The sequence below is a fragment of the Hippopotamus amphibius genome, chromosome 17 (assembly GCF_030028045.1).
Source record: "Hippopotamus amphibius kiboko isolate mHipAmp2 chromosome 17, mHipAmp2.hap2, whole genome shotgun sequence".
NCBI lineage: Eukaryota > Metazoa > Chordata > Mammalia > Artiodactyla > Hippopotamidae > Hippopotamus > Hippopotamus amphibius.
In genome coordinates, this window is record NC_080202.1 from 13,826,059 (window position 1) to 13,848,941 (window position 22,883).

The 22,883-nt window shown below is 48.1% G+C and overlaps 2 protein-coding genes across 2 annotated transcripts in view; one reads left to right on the forward strand and one right to left on the reverse strand.

Annotated features, from left to right (window-relative positions):
• RPH3AL (rabphilin 3A like (without C2 domains)) overlaps positions 1–19,820 on the reverse strand; it is a 145,631-nt gene extending 125,811 nt beyond the window's left edge. Inside the window, 1 exon segment of the mRNA XM_057716063.1 lies at positions 19,777–19,820. The gene's annotated coding sequence lies outside the window, so the exon portion shown is untranslated.
• LOC130839549 (basic proline-rich protein-like) overlaps positions 1–19,922 on the forward strand; it is a 33,421-nt gene extending 13,499 nt beyond the window's left edge. Inside the window, exons 3-4 of the mRNA XM_057713807.1 lie at positions 19,124–19,230; positions 19,323–19,922. Coding sequence (XP_057569790.1) covers positions 19,124–19,230; positions 19,323–19,922 — 707 coding nt within the window. The remainder of the gene's footprint in view (positions 1–19,123; positions 19,231–19,322) is intronic.
• Positions 19,923–22,883: the final 2,961 nt, after the last annotated feature.

Below are 22,883 nucleotides of genomic sequence, written 5' to 3' on the forward strand. Positions count from 1 at the left end.
GTTTTCTTCTGGTTCATGTGCTTAATCCAACCCTTCCAGGGACCTGGGCTTCTGTGAGGTACTCCAGCGTCCTGGCAATAAATTCCCATTTCTACTGTTTAATGTCCACTGTTTGCAGTGAGGCCGGCCCTAGTTAGTCACAAGTCCTACTTACTTAGCCTGATTAATATGATGTCTGTTTCCCTCCTCCTCTCTCCTTAAGCAGGGAGATCTCAGCCATGCTCTGGGCTTATCAGGAATACCTGGGAGGGTGCAAATCAGTGGCCAGTGGAGAGCAGAGGTTGTGGTGCCAGAGGGACACAGGCCTGGCTCCATCTCGTGGGGTGACCTTGAACAATAACCTCCCTGACATGCAGGTTCCTCTCACCTGGGCTACCACAGATACCTCCCCAAATCCACTCCTGGCCCTCTCCAATCTGTTCTCCTCACACAGTCACAATGAGCTCTCCAAAACGCCAGCCCCGCAGTGGAACCACCTACAGAAACCCTCCACTGACTTTCTACTGCTCTAATGATAAAACCAAAGGCAGCCCAGCCCAGCCCAGCCCAGCCCCGCCCCGCCCCGCCCAGCCCCGCCCACCTAGGGCCTCTGTAACACACTACACTCTTTCCCCCTCGGGCCTGCAGACACCCTGATACTCCTCCCTGGGGAATGCTTCCCCTAACTCTGTGCCTCCCAACCTCCTCTGCCTACTTCCCTGTTTTGATTTTTTTTTTATTAACACCATTATTGAGATTTAATTTATGTACTATAAAATTCACCCTATTAAAATGTACAATTCACTGGTTTCAGTATATCCACAGTTATGCAACCACTACCACTATTTCATTGCAGAACATTTTCATCGCCCCCACAAAAAACCCTGTACGTATTAGCAGTCACTCCCCATTCCTCCATCTCCCCAACCCCTGGAAACCATTAATCTGCTTTCTGATTTGCATATTCTGGACATTTCATATAAACGGAATCATACAGTTGGTGGTCTTTTCTATTCTCTATTTCCCTTTTCTATGCTCTAATCTTTATTACCTGTTGCCTTCTGCTTGCTTTGATTTTAGTTTGCTCTTCTTCTTCTAGTTTCTTAAAGTGGAAGAAGGCTATTGAAGTCTTTCTTCTTTTTTAATATAGGCATTTACAGCTACAAATTGCCTTCCGAGCACTGCTTTAGCTGCATCTCATAACTTTTGGTATGCTGTATTTTTTTTTATACATCTCAAAAGTATTTTCTAATTTCTCTTATGATTTCTTCTCAGACCCATTGGTTATTTAGGGATGTTTTTACTTTCCACATACTTGTGAATTTCCCAAATTTCCCTTTTGTTATTTGCTTCTAATTTCATTTCACTGTAGTCAAAGAACATAATGTATGATTTCAATCCTTTTAAATGTATTGAGGTTTGTTTTATGACTTAATATATGTTCTCTCATGTGCATGTGAAAAGATTGTATTCTGCCCTTGTTAGGTGGAGTGTTCTATAAACACCTGTTAGGTCTACTTGGTTTATAGTGTTCTTCAGGTCTTCTATTTCCTTATTGCTCCTCTGCCTACCAGTCCCGTCCATTATGGACAGTGGAACCTTGAAGTCTCCAACTCTTATTTCTCCCTTCATTTCTATTGGTTTGTGCCTCATGTATTTGGGGGGCCTATTGTTAGGTGCATACATGTTTATAATTGGTATATTTTCCTGACAGACTGACCCTTTTATCATTACAAAATACCCTTGTTTGTCTGCAGTAACCCTATTTTGTCTAATATGAGTGTGGCCACTTCAGGTTTCTATTAGTTAATGCTTGCATGGTATATCTTTATCTTTTTCACTTTCCACCAGTGTGTATCTTTGAATCTAAAGTATCTTGTAGATAGTATAGAATTGGGGGTTTTAACTTATTCTGTCAATCTCTGTCTTTTTATTGGAGTATTTAGTCCACCTGCATTTAATGTAATTACTGATAAGATAGGATTTATGTCATTTTGCTATTTATTTCCTATATTGTCTTATGTCTTTTTGTTCCTATACACTTCCCTTACTGCCTTCTTTCATGTTAAATAGGTATTTTCTAGCATACCATTTTAATTCTCTCTTTTATTACATATTTTTTAGTTATTTTCTTAACAGTTGCCCTGGAGATTACAACTAACAATTTAACTTAAAATAATATCACTCTGATTAACTCCAATCTAATTTTAATATATACAAACACTTTGTTCTAATATAGCTGTTTCTTCCCCCTTCTATGCTATTATTATTACATGAATTATATCTTTGTGTATTATAAGTCTGTCAACACAGTTTTATAATTATTGCTTTATGCAGATGGGAGAAGAAAAGAGTTACAACAAAATGCACTTACACTTTGAAAGATGCTCCTTATTTCTTCCTGTGAATTTCAGTCACTGTCTAGTGTCCTTTCATTTCAGCCTGAATGGCTCTCTATGGTATTTCTTGTAGGGCAGGTCTGATAGCAACAAATTCAGGTTTTATTTATCTGGGATGTCTTGATTTCTCCTTTGTTTTTAAAAGATTTTTTTTTCCTGAATATAGACTTCTTGGCTGATGGTCTTTTTGTCTCAGCACTTTGACTTTCGTCCCATTGCCTTCTGGCTTCCATGGTTTCAGGTGAGAAGTCAACTGTTAAACTTATTAGGGATCTTGTGCCTAATTAGTCTTACCCTTCAATTCTGAGCTCAATTATCTCCTCCTCCCTGGACTAGGTCAGGCCCTTTTGTACATGCCCCCCAGTGCTCTGTACTTGTCCTCTGTAGAGATGATTGCAACGGTAATTAAATAATTAATGATTGAAGTAGCTCTCTAGTTTGTTTCTATCACTAGAATGTAAGTTCCATAAGGCAAGGACCAAGCTTGCTTTGTTCACCACTCTATCCCCAGAGGCAACACAGTACCAGTCATACCATAGCCTTTCAAAAAATATTTACTGAGTGAACAAATGAAACTCATCCTAAACTAGGCTGAATTATTGGTGTCAATTCTTCACTCTGTAGTAGTATGAGATAGCCACACTCTGCCATGGCTCAATGGTGGGCCATGTGATTCCCTGCCACTTGGCTTGAGATTGCCATGTGACTTGCTTTGGCCAAATGATGTCAGTAGTGATGATGTAAACAGAGGCTTGAAATGTGCTTGTGCAACTGAGCTTGTACTCTTGCACTCCTGCCTGTAACTATGACACAAACATGCCTTGGTGGTCATTTGTCCAACTGGGATAAGAGACACATGAAACAGGCCTAAACCCAACTCACAGCTTAAAGCCAACCAAGTCCCACTGAGAGCAGCCTAGGTCAGCCAAACCCCACCCAACCCACAGGTACATGAGGGAGGAATAAATACTTATTGCCATATGCCAGTGGGTTTGGGGGTGGTTTGTTACACAGCAATATTGTGGCAATAGATGACTGAGACATATGTCCTGGCAAGTCTGAAGAGTGGGAGGAAGTCCTGGGGAAGGTCTCGCACCTGGCCCTTCACATGGCCCACAACTGGGTCTGGGTTGACTCTGCAATCGGATGCACATCCCATCTCTAAACTTACATACTAAACTCCCCCAAATTCTACAGTCTCATGACGGGGATACTCATCTACCAGCCTCCTGGAGCTGCCCAAAGTGTATTAAGCACCTATACAGTGCCAGGTGCACAGTGGGTACTTGTTAAGCGTTAGTTTTTGTCCTCCTTCACCCACCTTCTCACCCATTCCACCCTGGGCCTGAGAGTGCATCTTCACAGCCAGAATATCTGCAGCCTCTTCTCTGCTGTGAACCCTAATCTGTCCCAGGGATGGTCCTTCTTACTGCCAATTGATCCCCCAGACTCAGGGAGAGAGGAGGGGACAGGGATGTGGGCAGGTAGAGCATACCTCCTTACACTGTAACTCTGATTCCATGTATGATCTAAAATTATATGCATTCATTGGAAATTTATAACTGCCTATTTCCAGGAGGGCTTGAGGCAGTTTAGGGGCTGAACACAATAAAAAATAAACAACTTGAGGATCAAAGAGAACAGAGGCCAGGCGGAAAGCAGAAAGAGGAGGTGGCACCAGAAATCTGATGCAATACATTGGACTCAGAGATTTCCAGCAGCTGCAGAAACAAGGCAAGCAAGCAGGCTACAAAATTCAGTACAAAATGAGAGCAGCAGCCCTCAAGCCTGAGTATGAACCCCATTCACAGGCAGCTCTGAGGCCAAAGCACATGCATCATGCCAAACTGGGGAGACCTCAATACTGACAATAATAACTGCCATCATTCACCAAGTGCTGTTCTAAGTGCTTTGTCCAGGACTTCTCATTGAGTCCTCTGGACAGTGAGACAGATACTATTATTACCTCCATTTTACAGATAAGCAAACAGAGGCAAAGCAAACTCTCAAGGGAACAGGGTGAGGGAGTGGCAGAGCCAGGATGAAAGCCTGCAAGTCTGAACCCAGAGCCTGAGTCTTCAACTGCTAAGCAATTCAGCTTCTGCTTTGCTCACACTGGACCCACCCACATCCCAGAGACCCTGAGGCTCTGGCTCTCAGCTGACTATGCGCCAACCCTCTTCCCTGTTGAGGCCTCATCCCCCACGCTTCTGAAGATCTGTCCTAAGGCTGCCTGTCACTAGACTAGCCGATTTGTCAGGACCCCATTACCTCCTGATGAGACCCTGCAGACGGTCTGCCTCGGTTCTCACCTGCCACCCTCTGGAGAGGTACCTTATCTTCCTCCCCCCTAAACCTGCAATCCCCACACGTACTCCTTGCTACCCAGCCTTCCCTGAAGTGCATCTATTCCCAGCTCCTCTGACCTGCCTCAATTTGCTATCCAGCCCCCATTCCTGTCCCAGATGCCAACACGAACCCTAAGAGTCCACGTTCTAAAATCTGTCAACAGAACCCACCATTGACAGTGATGTACAGTGGACGTCCTCTAAGGCCATGACCCCTGGGGTGCAAGCCTTCAGCCGCTGACTAGCTTCTGTGTGAGCCCACGCTCTGGACACCAGGTCTGCACCAGGAGGCCAGTCACCCGTTGAGTCCTGGCTGCCTGCCTGGGCCTGTCCTCTCTGCCCTGACCTCAGAGTGACCTAGATACAAAGTCTGTAAAGGCATTTTAGATTCCATACTGGGACCTCTCACTCCTGAGTCTCCCCCTTCACTAAATCATCCCCCTTCACCCTGTTGGGGTGACCCAGTTGACCACATGACACCCAAACCTGCAAATGGGTTTGGGGAAGTCTGAGGCCATCCCAGGCCACGAGGCCCTTTTATGTGAAGTGAGAAGAGGTGCCTCTTGGTGGAGGCGCGTCTCTTCCACCTGTTGGAAAATTGCTGTCATAAACTGGTAACCCTAAAACAAGATGCTTCACGGCCATGTGTGAGAAAATCGTCATCGTAAACCACAAACGTATGGTGCCCTCCTATGGGTCTCAACCCGCAAAAATGACTCTGGCAGACCCACCACATCCACAGCCACCTGCAGCTCTGCCCAAGCAAGATCCTCAAAGCAGCTAGTATCCTGCTCTGCAGATCTGGGAGACCACGTGGTCACGAACCACGCCCACTTTCTGCAGTGCTCAAGTCAAAAATGGAAGGTCTTAATAAGCCCCAGGAGTGGGAGAAAGGGCTTCATGTCCAGGCTGGGGTCAGCGGTCCCCAAGCAGTGGCTTCTGCACATGAGGAAAACCGCCAGCAGGATTAGAACTGGCGGGTAAAGGTCACCGCAGGAACCGGCTCTCAAGAAAAGCCAAGGAATGGCACCTGGGAAACATGGAAAGCAGCTCGGTGGCTACTTCAAGACACAGTCTGGGCTGATCGTTTCCATTTGGGGGTAGAAAGAATTTCACATTCATCTCTGACCTTTTCTTGGCAAATCTCACCCATGGCACCGACCCCTGATCAAATGCCTGCCCAGACCCTGACATAAATGACGACAAGCACTGACAACGCTGAGACCAGTAGAAATTGGGTCATTTCTGGTCACTAATCCATGTGATTCAATGACATCAAAAAAGATACCAGAAGAGAATTCATTTCTTTTTTTACTTGTAAATGAGGCCCCACTTAGAGCAGAACAATTTCGACATCGAACCTTCTTAGGCAAAGGGTCCCTAAGGGATGGCGTGAAAGAACTTGGGGTGCTAGCCCTTGTTTTCTGATCACGGCACCAAACACCCCCTCATCTAACCCCCCTGTGCTCTACATCGAAGAGACATAAACCTGGTTTCCAAAAGTGAAGTCCGGAAAATAATATACACTCCTACATTTCACCTTCTAAATTAAGCCAGTGTTCTCCATTAACTTTCCACTAGGGACCAAGAGGAAATTGTTTCAAAACTGGGAACTAAATTTAAAGTTGGGGAGGCGGGGAACAACCTTCACCAAGCCCAAATGTTTGGAGTAGCTTTGCCTCACACTTTTAAAAGTTAAAGGTAAAGTGACTACCCGTTGAGAGTCCAACTTGTCATGTCAGCCCAGGAATCCAAAGGTTCAAATGGGGTCATGTAAAAATTCAAGGATTGGTTAAAGGCAGCTTCTACTCTGAGTTTTAACAACAGGAGGGACAGGGCTTCCCTGGTGGCGCAGTGGTTAAGAATCCGCCTGCCAATGCAGGGGCACAAGTTCGATCCCTGGGCCCACATGCCGCGGAGCAACTAAGCCCGTGCACCGCAACTACTGAGCCTGTGTTCTAGAGCCCGCGAGCCACAACTGCTGAAGCCCACATGCCTAGAGCCCGTGCTCTGCAACAAGAGAAGCCACCATAATGAGAAATCGGCGCACTGCAACAAAGAGTAGCCCCTGCTCACCACAACTAGAGAAAGCCCGTGCACAGCAACAAAGATCCAACACAGCCAAAAATGAAAGAAAGAAAGAAAGAAAGAAATCTTAAAAAGAAAAAAAAAACAATAGGAGGGACACATTCCACCAAATTTTGGGTGCTAGCGGTTGCGCACACTGGATCCAACAGGATTCTTCGATTGCAAGCAACAGAAACCAGGTCTGGATGACTTAAGCAGAAAGGGATTTACTGCCGGGATATCTGGAAGCTCAGAATCGATGGGAAGGCCGAGGCGTTTATATGGAAGAACACAGGAACCCCGGCAGCTGCAGAGTCTGAGCCTCAAGGTCTCTTCAGCTGCCACCGTTGGGAGTAAGTGGCTCCCATATTCTTTCCCTTCCTGTTTCACTCTGCTTAGACTTCAGATCCCAGAAAGAATGGCCCAGCGGAGTAGCCCAGCTTAGGCCAACACCCCACCCCTTGACGTGGGTGATGGCTACATGGCCATGTCCGCTTTGTAAAAATTAGACAAGCAGTACACTTAGAACTTGTGCCGTTCTCTGAGTGGATCTCATGCGCCAATAAAAAAACAACAGTCACACCGAACCAGCAATTCCACTCCTAACAGCAGTAAAACAGGGAAGAGAAATTATATATGAGAAATGAAAACATATGTCAACAAGAAGACTTATGGCCACTCCATTTTATAATAGCCCCAAATTTAGCATATAACCAGCGATTCCATTCTTAAGTATACCTCCAAGAGGAATGAAAACACATGTTCATGCAGAAACTTGTATGTGAATGTTCATTGCAACATTATTAATAATAGCCCAAAGTGGAAATAATCCAAATGTCCATCAACAGATGAAGGGATAAACAGAATATGGCACAACCATACGATGGTATACTATTTCGCCATAAAAAGGAATGAAGTACTGATTCATGCTACAACATAGACGAACTTTGAAACCATTACAAATGAAAGTTAGTCAGGGAAAACCACGTGCTGTATTATTCTACTTATAGGAAATGTCTAGAATAAGCAAATCCACAGAGACAGCAAATAGATTAGTGGTTTCCTAGGGCCGAGGAGGTTGTTGGGAGAGTAAGGGGAGTGAATGCCAAGATCCAGGCTTCTCTTTGGGGGATGAAAATGTTCTGGGACTAGTTGGTGGTAATGGTTGTACAACCTCATGAATATACTAAAAACCATTGAATTATATACTGAAAAATGGTGAATTCTATAGTAAATAAACCACTGAATAAAAACAGCCCAAGGCTCTATGAACAGGTAAACGGACAAGCAAATTGTACGTATTCATACAGTGGAATACTGCTCAGCAATCAAAAGGAAGCAGCTACTGATACACACACAACAACAGGGAAGAATCTCGAAACACTATGTCAAGTCAGAGTGAAAGAAGCCTTTGACAAAAGAGTATATACCGTATGATTCCATTTATGTGACGTTCTAGCACAGGCAAAACTGAGCTGGAGAAAAATCAGAATTGTTGATTCTGGGGAAGCCGGGAAGAGACTGCCTGAGAAGAGGCATGTGAGAACTTTCTGGGGTGATGGGCATGGCATCTATCTTGATATAGGTCTGGGTTGCACAGGCATATGCATTTATCTGAGCTCTTCGGATGAAACACACAAGATTTGTATATTTCATTGTACATGCACTTTATCACAAAAGAAAAGAAACATACACAAATATTGAAATCCAGTTAATGATAAGCTTGCTGAAATACTTAACTGTTTTATCCACTAAAAGATGCTATTAAGAAAGTGAAAACGCCAGCCACACAGGGAGACAAGTATTTGCACCACGCAATAAACAAAGGATAAGTATCAGAATGTGAACATGGCAAGATCTTTTATGAACTGGCAATAATCTAACAGGAAAAAACCAGGTAAAGAAAAGTATGGGCGTGTAAATGAGTCAACACAGATAGCCCCTAAACACATTCAGTCTGAGCAGTAATCATCAAAATAATTTAAACCGCAGTGAGATACTGGTTCACACTTACCAGACTGGCAAGAATTAAAAGTGTGGATGATACTAAATAATGATGAGGTTGTAGAGCAACAAGCACTCTGGTCCAGGGCTGGAGGGAGAACCAGGGAAGGAGAAGATAACACACAGTCTATGACCTTATCATTCTGCTCCCAAGTACATACCCTGGAGAAACTTACACATGGAAAAGATGTTGGTAACAGCAAAGAAAAGTGGACACAACCCAAATGCCCATCAACAAGTGGAGGGGGATAAAAATTGGATCTCTTTACTGTAGCAGCAAAAAAAGGAATGATCTGCATCTACATACGACAAGATGAGTCTCAAGAACGCACACACACAAATGGATCTATTAAAAATGGAATACAGGGACTTCCCTGGAAGCGCAGTGGTTAAGAATCCACCTGCCAATTCAGGGGACACGGATTTGATCCCTGGTCTGGGAAGATCCCACATGCCGCAGAGCAATTAAGCCCATGAGCCACAACTACCGAGCCTGTGCGCCACAACTACTGAGCCCGCACTGCAACTACTGACGCCCATGTGCCTAGAGCCTGTGCTCTGCAACAAGAGCAGCCACTGCAATGAGAAGCCTGCGTACAGCAACAGACCCAACGTAGCCAACAAATAAACTAATTAATTTTTAAAAAATGGAATACACTGCGATTCCATTTATAAAAGTTCAAAAGTATACAAAATTTTAAAACGTATTGTTTACAAACATAAACCTACATGGTAAAGTTATACAGAACAGCAGGCTAATGACAATAACAGAATTCAGGTTAGTGTATCCCCTGGGGATGAGGAGAGAGGAAAACTCACATAAGGAGAGGCATAAAAGCAATTTCTAAAGGGCTGTTGATACTCTGTTTCTTCAGTTAGCTGGGCATATGTGTGCTTTATTATTAAACTGTATATATGTTTTATATGAATATATATCTATTTCACAATAATTTTTCAATCAAATACTTTCTTATACTCCAACACAATCTGGTTGAAGATAAGGTTGGGGGGAAATGATCCTATTCCCTAGCAATGAAAAACATAAAACACCTAGGAACAAACTTAACAAGAAATGTTCACAACCCCCATAAAGAGATCTATGAAACTTTAGTGGGTGCTATTAAAAAAGAGAATGACAGGAAGGAGGACATGAATCAATATGAGACAGACCGTATTTATAGAGAGGAAAACTCAGTGTCATGATCATTTTAGAATTTTAATGTCACTCCAAATTAGATTCTAATGATATGTGCAGAAGAGCAATAAAACACTATACATTTCATAAAGAAGAAGGAATAAATGGGCAAGCAAAACCAAGGAAATGTTGAGAAAGAATCTGCACTGCCAGGGGTTAAATATATAAAGTCATAATTTAAAAAATGTGATAGTCGGACTTCCCTGGCAGTCCAGTGGTTAAGATGCCACACTTCCAATGCAGGGGGTGTGGGTTCGATCCCTGGTCTGGGAGCTAAGATCCCACATGTCTCAAGGCGTGGCAAAAAAAAAAAAAAAACTGAAATGTGATGGTGGAAGAAAAAGAGATCGGTTAACGAAAAAAGAGAAGCCCTGGAAGCTTGTGTATTTGTGCGTGATAATAAAGCTAACATTTATAGAGTCAGTCAGGAGAAGGGCGAAGGAAATCTAGTGTCCAAGACCAAAATCTATTAACCGAGTAATACAGGTTACTGGACCTGGGAGGCTAAGGGAGGGGGGAGGGAGACTCTCATGTTTTGCCTTTTTGAATTTTGAACAACATGGTTGTAAGGTACAGTTAACCCTAAACATGGTGGAAGGTGGGGTCAAGGGCATTAACCCCCTCGCAGTTGAAAATTCCCATGTAACTTTGCAGTTAGCCCTCCATATCTGCAGTTCCACATCCTTGGATTCAACCAGCCATGGATTGTGTAGAACTGCAGTACTTTTGTAATTTTTTAAATTAACTAATTAATTAATTTATTTATTGGCTATGTCAGGTCTTTGTTGCTTCACGCAGGCTTTCTCTAGTTGCGGAGAGTGGGCCCTACTCTTCGTTGCAGTGCGTACGCTTCTCATTGCAGTGGCTTCTTTTGTTGCTGAGCACGGGCTCTAAGTGTGCAGGCTTCAGTAATTGTGGCACATGGGCTATAGAGCACAGGCTCAGTAGTTGCAGCACATGGGCTTAGTAGCTCCATGGCATGTGGGATCTTCCCAGACCAGGGCTCGAACCTGTGTTCCCTGCATTGGCAGGTGGATTCTTAACCACTGCACCACCAGGGAAGCCCTGCAGTACTTATTTAGTGGAAATAATCCATGTATAAGTAGACCCACAGAGTTCAAACCCATGTTGTTCAAGGGTCAACTGAATAGTCCAAAAAAATTAAATTTAAATTTCAAATGTAGTTAGTAGGAAATGAAATTGAACTAAAATAACTGGTCGACAACTTGGGAAGAAATAAAATCAGGCTCTAATCTTATACCATAAACCAAAATAAATTTTAGTAGGATTAGAGTTGACTGTACAAGAGAGAGCTGAGTGGAAGAGCTGACACTGAATAAAGAATGAGAAGAAAATATAGGTGAATATTTATCTGAACATGGGGGTGGGGAAGACCTTTCAAACCCAAAAGCAAAGGAAGAAATCATGAAATGAAAGGACTGGCAGACTTAACCACATGCATCTGTCTGCTGGGGCTGCAAAAACAAAATACTATAGACTGGCTGGCTTAAACAACAGACCTTTATTTCTCACAGTTCTGGAGGCCGGAAGTTCAAGGTCAAGGTGCCAGTCAATTCAGTTCCTGGTGAGGACTCTCTTCCTGGCTTGTAGACAGCAGACTTCTTGCTGTGTGTCCACATGGCCTTTCCTCAGTGCATGCGTAAAGACAGAGAGAGAAAGAGAGAGCTCTCTGCCATCTCTTCTTATAAGGGCACTAATCCCATCATGAGGGCCCCACCCTCATGGCCTCATCTAACCCTAAATACCTCCCAAACACCCCATCTCCAAATATCATCACATTGGAAGCAGGGCTTCAACATACGCATTTCAGGAGGATACAAACATTCAGTCCACAACACCACAAAAACATTAGAAACTTATCTATGTTTAATAATAATAATAGAAAAACAAACACTGGACCAAGAAAAAAATGTATTACATATATGCCAGTCACTATTCTTGTGGATAAATGTTAAATAAAACATAGGTGTTTATTGTATGTTAACTGTATCTCAATAAAAGTTCTTTAAAAAACATAGGTTATAAAATCATCCACATATAGAATGATCTTGATTTCTAAACATTAAACACAGTTATCTCTGGAGGTTGGGAATCACAGATATTTACTTTCTTCTTTGTGTTTTTGTGTATTTTCTAAATTTTCCATAATGAATATGAATTACCTTTAAGATTCAAAAAATGAGGCACTTCCCTGGTGGCGCAGTGGTTTAGAACCTGCCTGCCAATGCAGGGGACGTGGGTTTGATCCCTGGTCTGGGAAGATCCCACATGCCACGGAGCAACTAAGCCCATGTGCAACAACTACTGAGCCTGTGCTCTAGAGCCCACAAGTCACAACTACTGAGCCTGAGTTCTGCAACTACTGAAGCCTGCATGCCTAGAGCCGGTGCTCCGCAACAAGAGAAGCCACCGCAATGAGAAGCTTGTGCACCACAATGAAGAGTAGCCCCTGCTCACCACAGCTATAGAAAGCCCTTGCACAGCAACAAAGACCCAACACAGTCATAAATAAATAAATAAAATTTTTAAATGACCATTATTTTTTAAAAGGTGTTATGCCATGTTCAGGCAACATTGGATGCAGAGGGTCCAGTTCTGCAAAACTTTAGGAGGATGGCTGATGGGCCAGGTGCCCAGCACAGCCTGGAGTGTGATCCCCATCACCCTGTAGAACCTACAAGGAACCCCTGAAAGAGGCAAGTTCTTCTCCCTGGAGGAGGCCGGCGTGATGGGGAGCTTATACCAGTGCAAATCCTGCCCCATGGGAAAGGGAACACTATTTGTGATGCCTCCAAAGTGACAGACCCAGAAGCAGTGACAAAGAGGCCAATTTCAAGATCTCAGCTCAAAAGAGGGAAGAATTTCTATCTCTGTGAGCTGCCCCTAAATGTAAAACACCATACAGTAAGCTTCATGTCACAGTCCATCCATGACTCAGGGATGGACAGAGGAAGGCTTCTCGTATCAGGAAGGGGGTTAAATTAGACATTAATTTTTAATTATATAATTACTCTTCCTTTTAAAAATTTAAAACAGATTGTATACTTAAAATGAATGAATGATTTGAGGTGTATAAATTATACATCAATAAAATTATTTTTAAAAGTTTAAATATTATAGAGAAGGCTAAATTTCTCTTTGATCACCCTCCCCCCACACACAGACAATCCTGGTGCCCTTTCCCCTTCCCTGGAGATAACAGCTATTATAAGTTTGGAACTCCCTTTTCTAGACCTTTTTATATGCTTTTACAGGTAGGTATGTGTTACATATATTTATATTCATATAAAGTATGAAGGACTATGTGAAAACATTTCTACATGAGGCATCACAATGTATTTATCACTTTGCTTTCTTCACCTTATAATCTTAGAGATTCATCATTATTGTTATAGAAAGATCCAACTAATTCTTTCTCAAAGCTGCACAGGACTCCCAGGTATGAAAGTGTATGCTGATATAGCTGGAGCTATTCCACCACCAGCAAACATTCAAACTATGTACAGTTTTTCCACCGTGGATTGCAAACTACCACAAAGGCTGTCCCAGAACTTTCCACCTGAGCACACATGCCAGGCTTCCTTTAGGGCAGACCCCGAGAAGTAGAATCCCTAGGATGTAGGGCAGATGCTTTGTACTTTAACAGGTCCTGCCAAATTGCTGTCCAAGCCTCAGCTCCCACGGCTTTAAAAACCTGATCCCTGTGAAATGTCTTCTTGTCAGTTTCAGCTCAGCGTTTCAGCCTACCTGGCATATTCTGCACCTTGGTTTTGTTCCATGGCTGTTCCGTAACTATTCAAATCATCATCCAACCATGGGATGGGCTGCCCTGGTCACTGGCAGCACTCAGGCCAACGGCCACGCCCCTGGCTACTCCTGGAGGGGACGCTTGAATGGGGGAGGAGGCCCTTCTAACCCCTTCTGGGCTTCTGTGAATCAGAGGATGCTCTACCAGTAAATGAGAAGGGGATGAGGGCTGAGCAAGAAGAAACTATACAAACCCTGGTGTCAGCTCAACTGCCTGGATGGGCCAGGCCCAAAGAGGAAAAGGCATCAACAGGTAAATTAGGTGTGAGTGCAACTGAGTCAGGCAGGCCTGGATGCCGACAACTGTTCACCCTCCTCGCCAGGCAAGCCAACCACCAACTCTGTGACGATGCCCACCAAGGTCACCACAACACCTGACTGACTAATTGTCCGTAGTATACTAAGTGCTTTTACATAAGGTGCTAACTACATAACTGCGGTCTTACATAAGATGCTCCAGTATTTTTAGCAGCATATAACTTCCACGTGAAAGGAGGAGCTGATCTCCCAATGAACGCCGCTCACTTCCAGGCTGGCGCAGTCCTTGAAATGTTGATGTTCTGCAGACAGTGCATTGCTGTTGGAGGGGTGAGGATGTCTGTGCCGAGGGCTGCAGCACCAGCCATATTTCTGCAGTTTCTCCAGGCCAACCCGACACTCCCCCGCAACCAGCAGACGGCAATTCACTTCATCTCCATTATGCCCAGGCCTCACGGCAGGGAGAAAAGGGCCGCTTCATAGACTTGGCAGAACCCAACCAGCCACCTCCTAGCTTAGCAAGCTCTCCCCAACCCAACGAAGTAGCAGGGGATAGGAGAAAACAAGAGCGGACCCTGGGCCTGCTCCCACATCCCCAGAACTGTCCCCCCCGGGAACCTGGGTGCGCAGCCTCATGTCACCACCCACCTCTCACAAGAAATCCAAAGTTCCAGGTACCATGTCAAGGGCATGGTCCCTATAAGGGAACAGAGTGTCAGTATTCATGTCCTGGGTTTAGGGTCACTGCTGCCTTTTTCTCGGTTTCAGTACATTTTATTGAAGTATCTCTCTCTCTCTGTCTCTCTCTCTCTCACACACACACACAAGCACATATATCAAAATTGGAGAATTCTGAAAACATGAACACACATATGGGACCAACACCCAGATACAGAAACTGAACCTCACCAGCCTCCCAGAAGCCTCCTTGTGCCCTTGGGAACTACCACTCTGACTTCCAACACCTTTTATTCATTCTGCCCTTTCTGCACATCATATACATGGAATCCTACGGTACATCTCTTATTCGCCTCCCTCCTGGCTCAACAGTGTCTGCATGGTTCCTCCGTGTTGCTCCGTGTGGCTGTGGCTCTGTGGTACGGTGTCCTACTGTAGGTACTCACCCCGCTGTATGTGTCCCTTCTACTGCCAATGGACGCTGGGTGATTCCCAGTTTTGTGGCTATTACAAATAGTGCTGCTGTGAACACTCTAGTACTTGCCTTTTCACTGCAGCCTTTTGCCTCTCATAAGATATAAAAAGTTGAAAACGACTGTTTTAAATCAAATCTTGAGAAAGCCAACCTGCTCTCCCTCTCCAATTCACCCTTTCGTTCTTTAAATGTAGTCTTTCCACTATCTATGTGGCACCAAGTAAAGAGTGTTGGCCACAGGAGTCAGATTTCCTAGTACTAAAGTCCAACTCTACCACCTACTTGCTGTGTGTCATTGGGCAAGCTCTTAACCTCTCTGTGCATCATTTTCCTAGAAGTACAATAGTACTTCTACCTTCATTTGGTTGAGAATTAAATACAGGAATAAGGTCCGCACAAAATAAGCACCCATCAGAGTTAGTAGCTATGATTATGGCCAAAGGCACCCTGTCTTTCTCAGCACACCTGAGGCACCCTGCTCTGGGCGGCCCCTGCCAGGATGGCTGAGCAAGGCTCTTACACAGGAGACAGTAGCTAAAGATAAACAATTTCACCACCTCCAGCTAGTACAAAGCTGTACCAAAAAGCCCTTCCTAATTCCCTGGCGGTCCAGTGGTTAGGACTCCATGCTTCCACTGCAGGAGGCACGGGTTCAATCCCTGGTCGGGGAACTAAGATCCCACGTGCCACATGGTGTGGCCAAAAAAAAGAAAAAAACTGTTCTAAAAAGCCCTCCCTACACCAGACCATGCTCTTCCCCTCTGCCTCTCTAGCTATCAAGGGTGTGTGGAGGCCACAGCTACTGCCCTTTTACCCACAGGGCACTGGATTTCATTCAAAATGTGACCTACACCAGGGGCACCATTTGGGGTCATTATTAATGGTGCCCCAGCAGCCTGGTGACAAGCTGCTGGGGCACCAACGGTGCCTAAAAACTGCTGCCTGAAAAAACATATGTTTTAAATGTCCACATAAAAGGAGAGTCAAATGGAGAATTTTTTTTTAGGCGACAAAGATGGAAAAGGCCCCTAGAAGCATATGGTGCAGAGACCTAGGAGCAAGAGACTCGGGCCTCACATTACTGGTTGCCATGGCAACTGTATTTCACATCAGGAACTCATTTTCATATGACAGTGACCTGTAGAGGGAAGGGAAGGACAGCTTCTAAGGAAACTTAGTCGAAGGCAGTACTGTTTGGGGATAGGGTTAATTTTGTTTACAAAAAAGCCATTTAAAAGTGTGCTAAGGGACAGAAACGACCTGAGGGCTCCTCAGGGTTCTCTGTTTCATGACTCCTACTTAAGACACACATACACACATTCGCACACATACACACGGCCTATTTTGAAGGCCTCTGGGGCAGCTGTCACAGCCTTCCCTAGTCACTGGTCCCACCATTAAGCATCTGTTCTGTTACAAAGTCCTTTCCTGGGGTCCAGTGGGGTCCCAAGAAAACAGGTGACCACACCACCAGGACGTCCTGCACATCGGGGCCAGGCGCCAAGAGGACCTGTAACACACTCCCTGCACTGAAGTGCACACTTTCCTGGACAAACAGCAAACCCTAGTATCAAAAAACAGTCTCAGGACTCAGACTTCAGTTTCAACCTCTCTTCCGTCCATCTACAAGCTGTGTGGTTTAGACAGGTTTCTGGACCTCGTGGGGTTTGTGTCCTCATGGGCAGAATGAAAACAAGAATCCTAGCGCCTACCCCTGTGGCGGATGCATGGATAATACACACGAGGGATCGCTTGGGAAGATCAGCACATGCCCAGCACGTACCAACCGCTCAACCAACAGCTTCTATGATTAAGAGCCGGAAAAGCATCTCTCACACCCATGATACAACTGGAGGCTAATAGCAGAGAACAAAGTATTAAATTAGGTGGCACAAACTGTAATGAATCCATCCACGAGCCCAGGAGTGCAGGCCAATGGGAATCTGGGACTCGAAGAGTCCAGGAGGGAGGGAGGATTTAAACCACACTCTGAAGGATGGCTGGAGGTGCCCTTGGAGGTTAAGGGGAGGGACTCTTTTTATTGAGAGCCAACAGGGTACCCAGTCCTCGAGATCTGGGAGGAAAAGTAGAGGTTTCAAGGACACAAAGGGGCCTGTGATCAGCAGACAGGCAGCCGTGGTCCTGAGGGCATGGTGGAGAGGGAGGGCCAGGAAAGGAGCCCCCAGGGAAGCTGGGAGAGGCAAAACTCTCCCAGGGAAACAGCTGCTGAGCTGGGTCCCCAAGACTAAGGCTGAGAGGGCTGACCATGGCAGTGAGGTAAGAAGTACTAGAACTGGACATTGCTGCTGGAGGGGGAGGCCACGTGGCTGAGGAGCTGCAGGAGGTGGAGGAGATGAGCCCTGTGTGCGAGGAGACGTGGAGCCTCTGAAGATTTCCCAGGGGAGCGGGCTCAGCAACAGGGTAAAAGCTGTAGTCATCCAGGGACCATCAGTCTAGAGATGACACGCCAGATGCACTGCGGGGGCTGGAAGGGATTCTGGCATCAGATCAGTGAAAGGGCCTCTGAAATCTGGCCTGAGACGTTCAAGGCCTGGAGCAGTAGCCCGGTCACAAAGGGGCAGGGAGAGGCGAGATACTTCAGGGAAACGTGAGTGTGACGTGGGGAAAGAAACCCACCGCTGGGGAGTAAGGAGGACAGGGTGAGTCTGGGGTGTCACTGGGCATCCAAGGAGCCAAGAGTAGTGCTAAAAGGGGGAGGGGGGGTCCCTGAGGACTCCCGAAGCAAGTTCTCTGAGAAGATAAACACAGGGTCTCACAAAACATCCCAGAAAAGACGGAAGGTCAGAAGAGGAGAAGGAATGATGCAGGAATAAGAACAAAATGAGGAGAGAAATCACAGCAGAGAGGGCTGCAAAGAGGGCCCGTGCACGCAGGGGCCCGCTTCCGGGGCAGAAGGACTGGCAGCAGGATGAGGCCGACAAAACAATCGGTGTTTGGAAACAAGCTTTCAGGGAAGCAGTTTCAGCAACGTGGTGGGGCCAGCAGCCCCGCTGCGCAGGATTAAGAGGGGAGGCATGGAGCCAAAAGGGAGGCCGCAGGTGCAGAGCACTTGTCCGGGAAAATGTGACAGTGAGAGAAAAGAGGAAACGAAGCTTATTGCTCCGATGCGTGTGTTTTCTCCCCCAAGAGATGGGAGGCCAAGTGGATGTCAGCGGCAGGAGGATACAGGGGCACCCACAGACCGGCACAATCTCTCAAGGTGTGTGGAGGGGGAAGGGCAGAGACTAGACTGCAAACCTGGCTTGGCCAATGCTCTTACCAGGCTGTTCAGCGACACTCCGACTGCCCCATACCTCCAAATGCTGGGAAATCAAAGGTTCCCACGCAGCTGCACAGATGGAATCTTACCATTTTCCGCGACTCCCCCAGCCCCGAACTCATGGAGGATGGGTTTCCACCTCCTGCATCACATCTCTCCCCAGGGCCATCTCCAGGGGTGGGGGTGTCACAGACCACGCAGGTGGGAAAATCAGGTCCTCAGCTTTCTGAGCCCCAGGCAGGGGACAAAATTCCCAGACTTGCCAGCAGGGCCCTGGCTGCAGCCCAAGAAAGGGGGCTTCCACCCCTGCAACACAGGAGTCACGGGCACCACTGTGAGCCCAGAGCCTTCATCCTGAAGGCAGGGAGGCCCCCTGGATGGATTTCTGCGCTTCCCCCAAACGTTCGGCCTGGGAGAAACAGAGGAGGGCCAGACGGCTGGGAGCAGGGTTTGGGGAGGACTGGAAAACAAACCCGGGTCAGAATTCTCAGGCTGAAAGAGGTGCGCAGGGTGAGGAATCCTGTCTGGCCAGGGACAGCTAACTCCATCGCGCCCTCCTCACATCCTTATGGGCACCAAGCGCCACCCGAGCCCCACTCCTGACCACCTAAGCGGGGCTGAAAGCCCCAGTGGCCAGGGTCCAGGCCCCCCTGGGTGCCCACGCCCACCGTCTGCAGCGTGGGAGGCTCGCCCAAGGCGAGGCCGAGTGCGGAGGGGTGGTGCGCGCCGTCCCCACGGGGCCCCTCCCGCGCACGTGCGCGCCCCGCCGGCGCTCGGTAAACACGGCACTTGTTGACGCGCTCGCCCGCAGCGCTCGCCCCAGCGCCGCCTGCCGTCCGCCGCCGCTCTCGGCCGCCCCCCGGCTCCCCGGCTCGGCCACCCCCGCCCCGCGCCGCGGCCCCCAGCGCGGGCGCACGACGGGCCCCCCGAGGGCCCCAGACAGGCCGAGGGCCGGACGCTGAGCCCCAGGCGCTCCGGGGGCCGGGCCCAGGCGCTGCCCCGGGGCCTCTCGAGACCAGCCCCGGGCTCCGGGCCAGGCTGGCGGCGGGCGCAGCGGGCGGGAGGGAGCGCGGCTCGGGCCCTGCGGGCGCCCTGCGGCCCCCGGGCTCGCCCCCACCCCGCGCGCAGCCGCTCCCCGCCCGCCGCGCCGGGGCCGCGCCGCGCGCCCCCGCGGTCCCCCGGCCCAGCCAGCGAGCCGCACGCACGCCCCGGCGCTCGCAGACCCGGCCCCGAAAGGGGGGCCGCCCCCGGGGAGCCAGACTTACCCGGGGTCCGGCGGGCCTCCGGCGCGCTCCCTGGCTGCCCTCTGGCGGCGGCCGCGGGGACCGGCGCCTGCCCCGCCCCGTCCCACCCCGCTCCGCCCCGCCCGGCCCGGGACCTGAAGGCCGCGGCGGGCGGAGAAGCGGCCTGAGGGCACCGCGTAGGCCCGGGCCCCTCTGAGTGGCTGTCCTCGCCAGGGAGCCAGTCTCCACGGCCCTTTCCTATCTCTGGGTAACAAACATCACTGTCTGTTCCCTAAGCAGCTCCAAGTCCCCAAACCCCCAAATAAGCCATTCTAACCACCCCAGGAGGCAGAAAGAGGGCAGGTATGACTTCTGGGGCCTGAAACGGCACCCGGCACCTGCTGCAGCTCCACGTGTATTTGTTGAATGAATGAACGCTCCACTGATGGGCGCCGGCCGGACGAGCTGAGGCCACCTGCCACAGTCACTAAAGGACACAGCCACAAAACCCATCAGCCCTGTGTCACAGCTGCCACACTCTCCACTTCCACCCACTCGGAGCCGCGGCGCCCGGCTTTGTATCCGGGTGGGGTGGGAGTGAGACGCATGGAGGGGCAGCGCTAGGAAAACAATGTGACCAAAAACCTGTTATGAACTGATTTCCTGAGATAACTCCAGAATCAGTAGCTGAGTGATGACCAGATCCAGAAATTCTGGTTTCCAGACTCACACAGCAGCCCCCACCAGTACCTGGGTCAGCCCTCCGTTTGGGTTCTGGATCTTGGCCATGGGAGATGTGCTCTTGGGTAAGAATGCAAATCTCTCTAAGCTAGTACTGTCCAGTAAACTTTCTGCCATTACAGAAATGTCATACAGCTGTGTCTGCTAGCCACTGGTCACATGGGATGAACTTTTAATTTTCATTTAATTTTACTTAATTTAAATTTAAACTGCCGGACTACCCTGGTGGCGCAGTGGTTAAGAATGCGCCTGCCAATGCAGGGAACATGGGTTCGAGCCCTGGTCCGGGAAGATCCCACATGCCATGGAGCAACTAAGCCCATGTGCCACAATTACTGAGCCTGCGCTCTAGAGCCCGTGAGCCACAACTACTGAGCCTACATGCTGCAACTACTGAAGCCCACGCACCTAGAGCCCATGCTCTGCAACAAGAAGCCACTGCAATGAAAAGCCTGCGCACCGCAATGAAGAGTGGCCCCTGCTCACTGCATCTAGAGAAGGACCATGTGCAGCAAAGAAGACCCAACGCAGCCAATAAATAAATTTAAAAAAATTTAAACCACCAATGTAGCCAGTGGCTAAGCCTCAGTTTCTTTATGTGTAAAAGGGACGTGATGGCCCCACTGTGAGGACTGAATGAGGTCACGTGGGGGATGCCCCTGACTTCAGGCCTGGCTCACCGGAAGAGCTCAGTCAAGCACCATCCTCACCACCATCGTCACCCTACTCACCCTAAAACCTCAAGGCTACAGCGTTCTAAAGGCTCTAGCTCACCTACCCACCCCACAACCACCCCTCCAGGCAGGAGTCGCTCACACCACTGCTTGCACAGCCCAAGACAGAGCACTCACCATCTTGGGGGTGACCCAGACTCTCTTTGGACTGCTGACCATGGGAAAAAGATTTCTGCACTGACCTGAAGTGGCGGCCATGTAGCATCTCTTCCTGGACAAAGTTGTACTTCTTTGGGGCTCAGACAGAGTGAACCCCGCTAGCCTTCATTCCTTCAGTATCAAAGCTTTCAGCAAAGCACTCCTTGTCCTCTGCTCTGTGCCAGGCTCTGGCTAGACTGGGGATTCACAGTTGTCTCACTTAACCATGGTTTCCCCAGGCCCTACTACATTGTCCCACTGACAGTAACAAAACAGCATTTGTCTGGCTGTGTCCCATGCCCTCGGGGGTAGCTCACAAGGGAGAGCAGACACAGCCTCCCAGCTCGCTTAAAAAGCTATTTCCTCCTCTCCTGGCCTAGTGTGTATTCCCTTGGCCCGCAAGGCAGTACACTGGGCCTGGCCCATTCCTCTCCCCCATCCCTCACCATAAGCTCGTCCTCTTGGTGGTGGGCTCCATCGTGCTCACTGCGGAGGGGCACACAAGCCAACACGCACAGGTACACACCACCCTCGACCAGCCACGAGCTGCTGCACAGCCTCTCACTCCAATCTCTTGGCGAGAGCCTGATGATGAAGCCCTTTCTTTTGACTAACTCCTCTTCCCGTAGGTTGGGAAAGAGCACCCCACCCCCACCACCTCTGCAGCCAAATTCAGAATGGTCTTCTCTCCTCTCTTTTTGCAACTCGGTCCAAATAAGCTCATGTCTTTTCTTTCTTCAAACGGAGTTACAGGATGACAGAACAAAAAGAGAACACCCCTTCAAGAAATTGAAGGTGCCTATAAGAGGGGCAGCTTGCTCCCCAGAAGGATGCTGGCTGAGATGGTGACTCTTCGTAGCTCCAGGAGCAGAATATGGTGAGAGAAGAAGTTTAGGGGAGTTGACTCTGCCTCCTGGACTTTGGGGGCTGACATGAACCTAGAACAAGGTCACTCAACCATAGCTCTATTGACATTTGGGCCAGTTAATCCTGTGTTGTTTGGGGGGGGGGAGGGGGGGAGGCACCGTCCTGTGCGTTGTAGGATATTTAGTGACATCCTTAACCACCCACTCCCCAGTCATGACAAACAAAAATGCCTCCAGACCTTGTCAGTTATCACCGGGGTGGGGGTGGGGGGGTCCTCCCTCCTACCCTCCATCCCCCATCATTGAGAACCATTGACCCAGAGCCTGGTGTATCTTTTTAGCCTAGAGAATTACGGAGGGGAGGGCAGGAAACTGCTCTGTGCTTACAGTAGTGGGACAAACAGAGTAGGGTAGGCAGGCCTGCATCTCCACTATTAGGCCAGGGGAGTCTCCTAAAGGCCAAGAGGAAACCATGGAAAAGAGCTGTATTTGGCCTTGAAAAAGTTCCTATCCAAGAAAGTGGCTGGTGGGGCAAGGGAACCCTAGCTGTCAGAGGATGCAGGATGTAGAGGGAAGCAGAGAGGATGTATCACATAGGACCTCCTGGAGAAACCCTCAAATGCCCTAATCTGGAGGAGCTCAAAGCAGGAAAAAGATAAGGGAGGGAGAG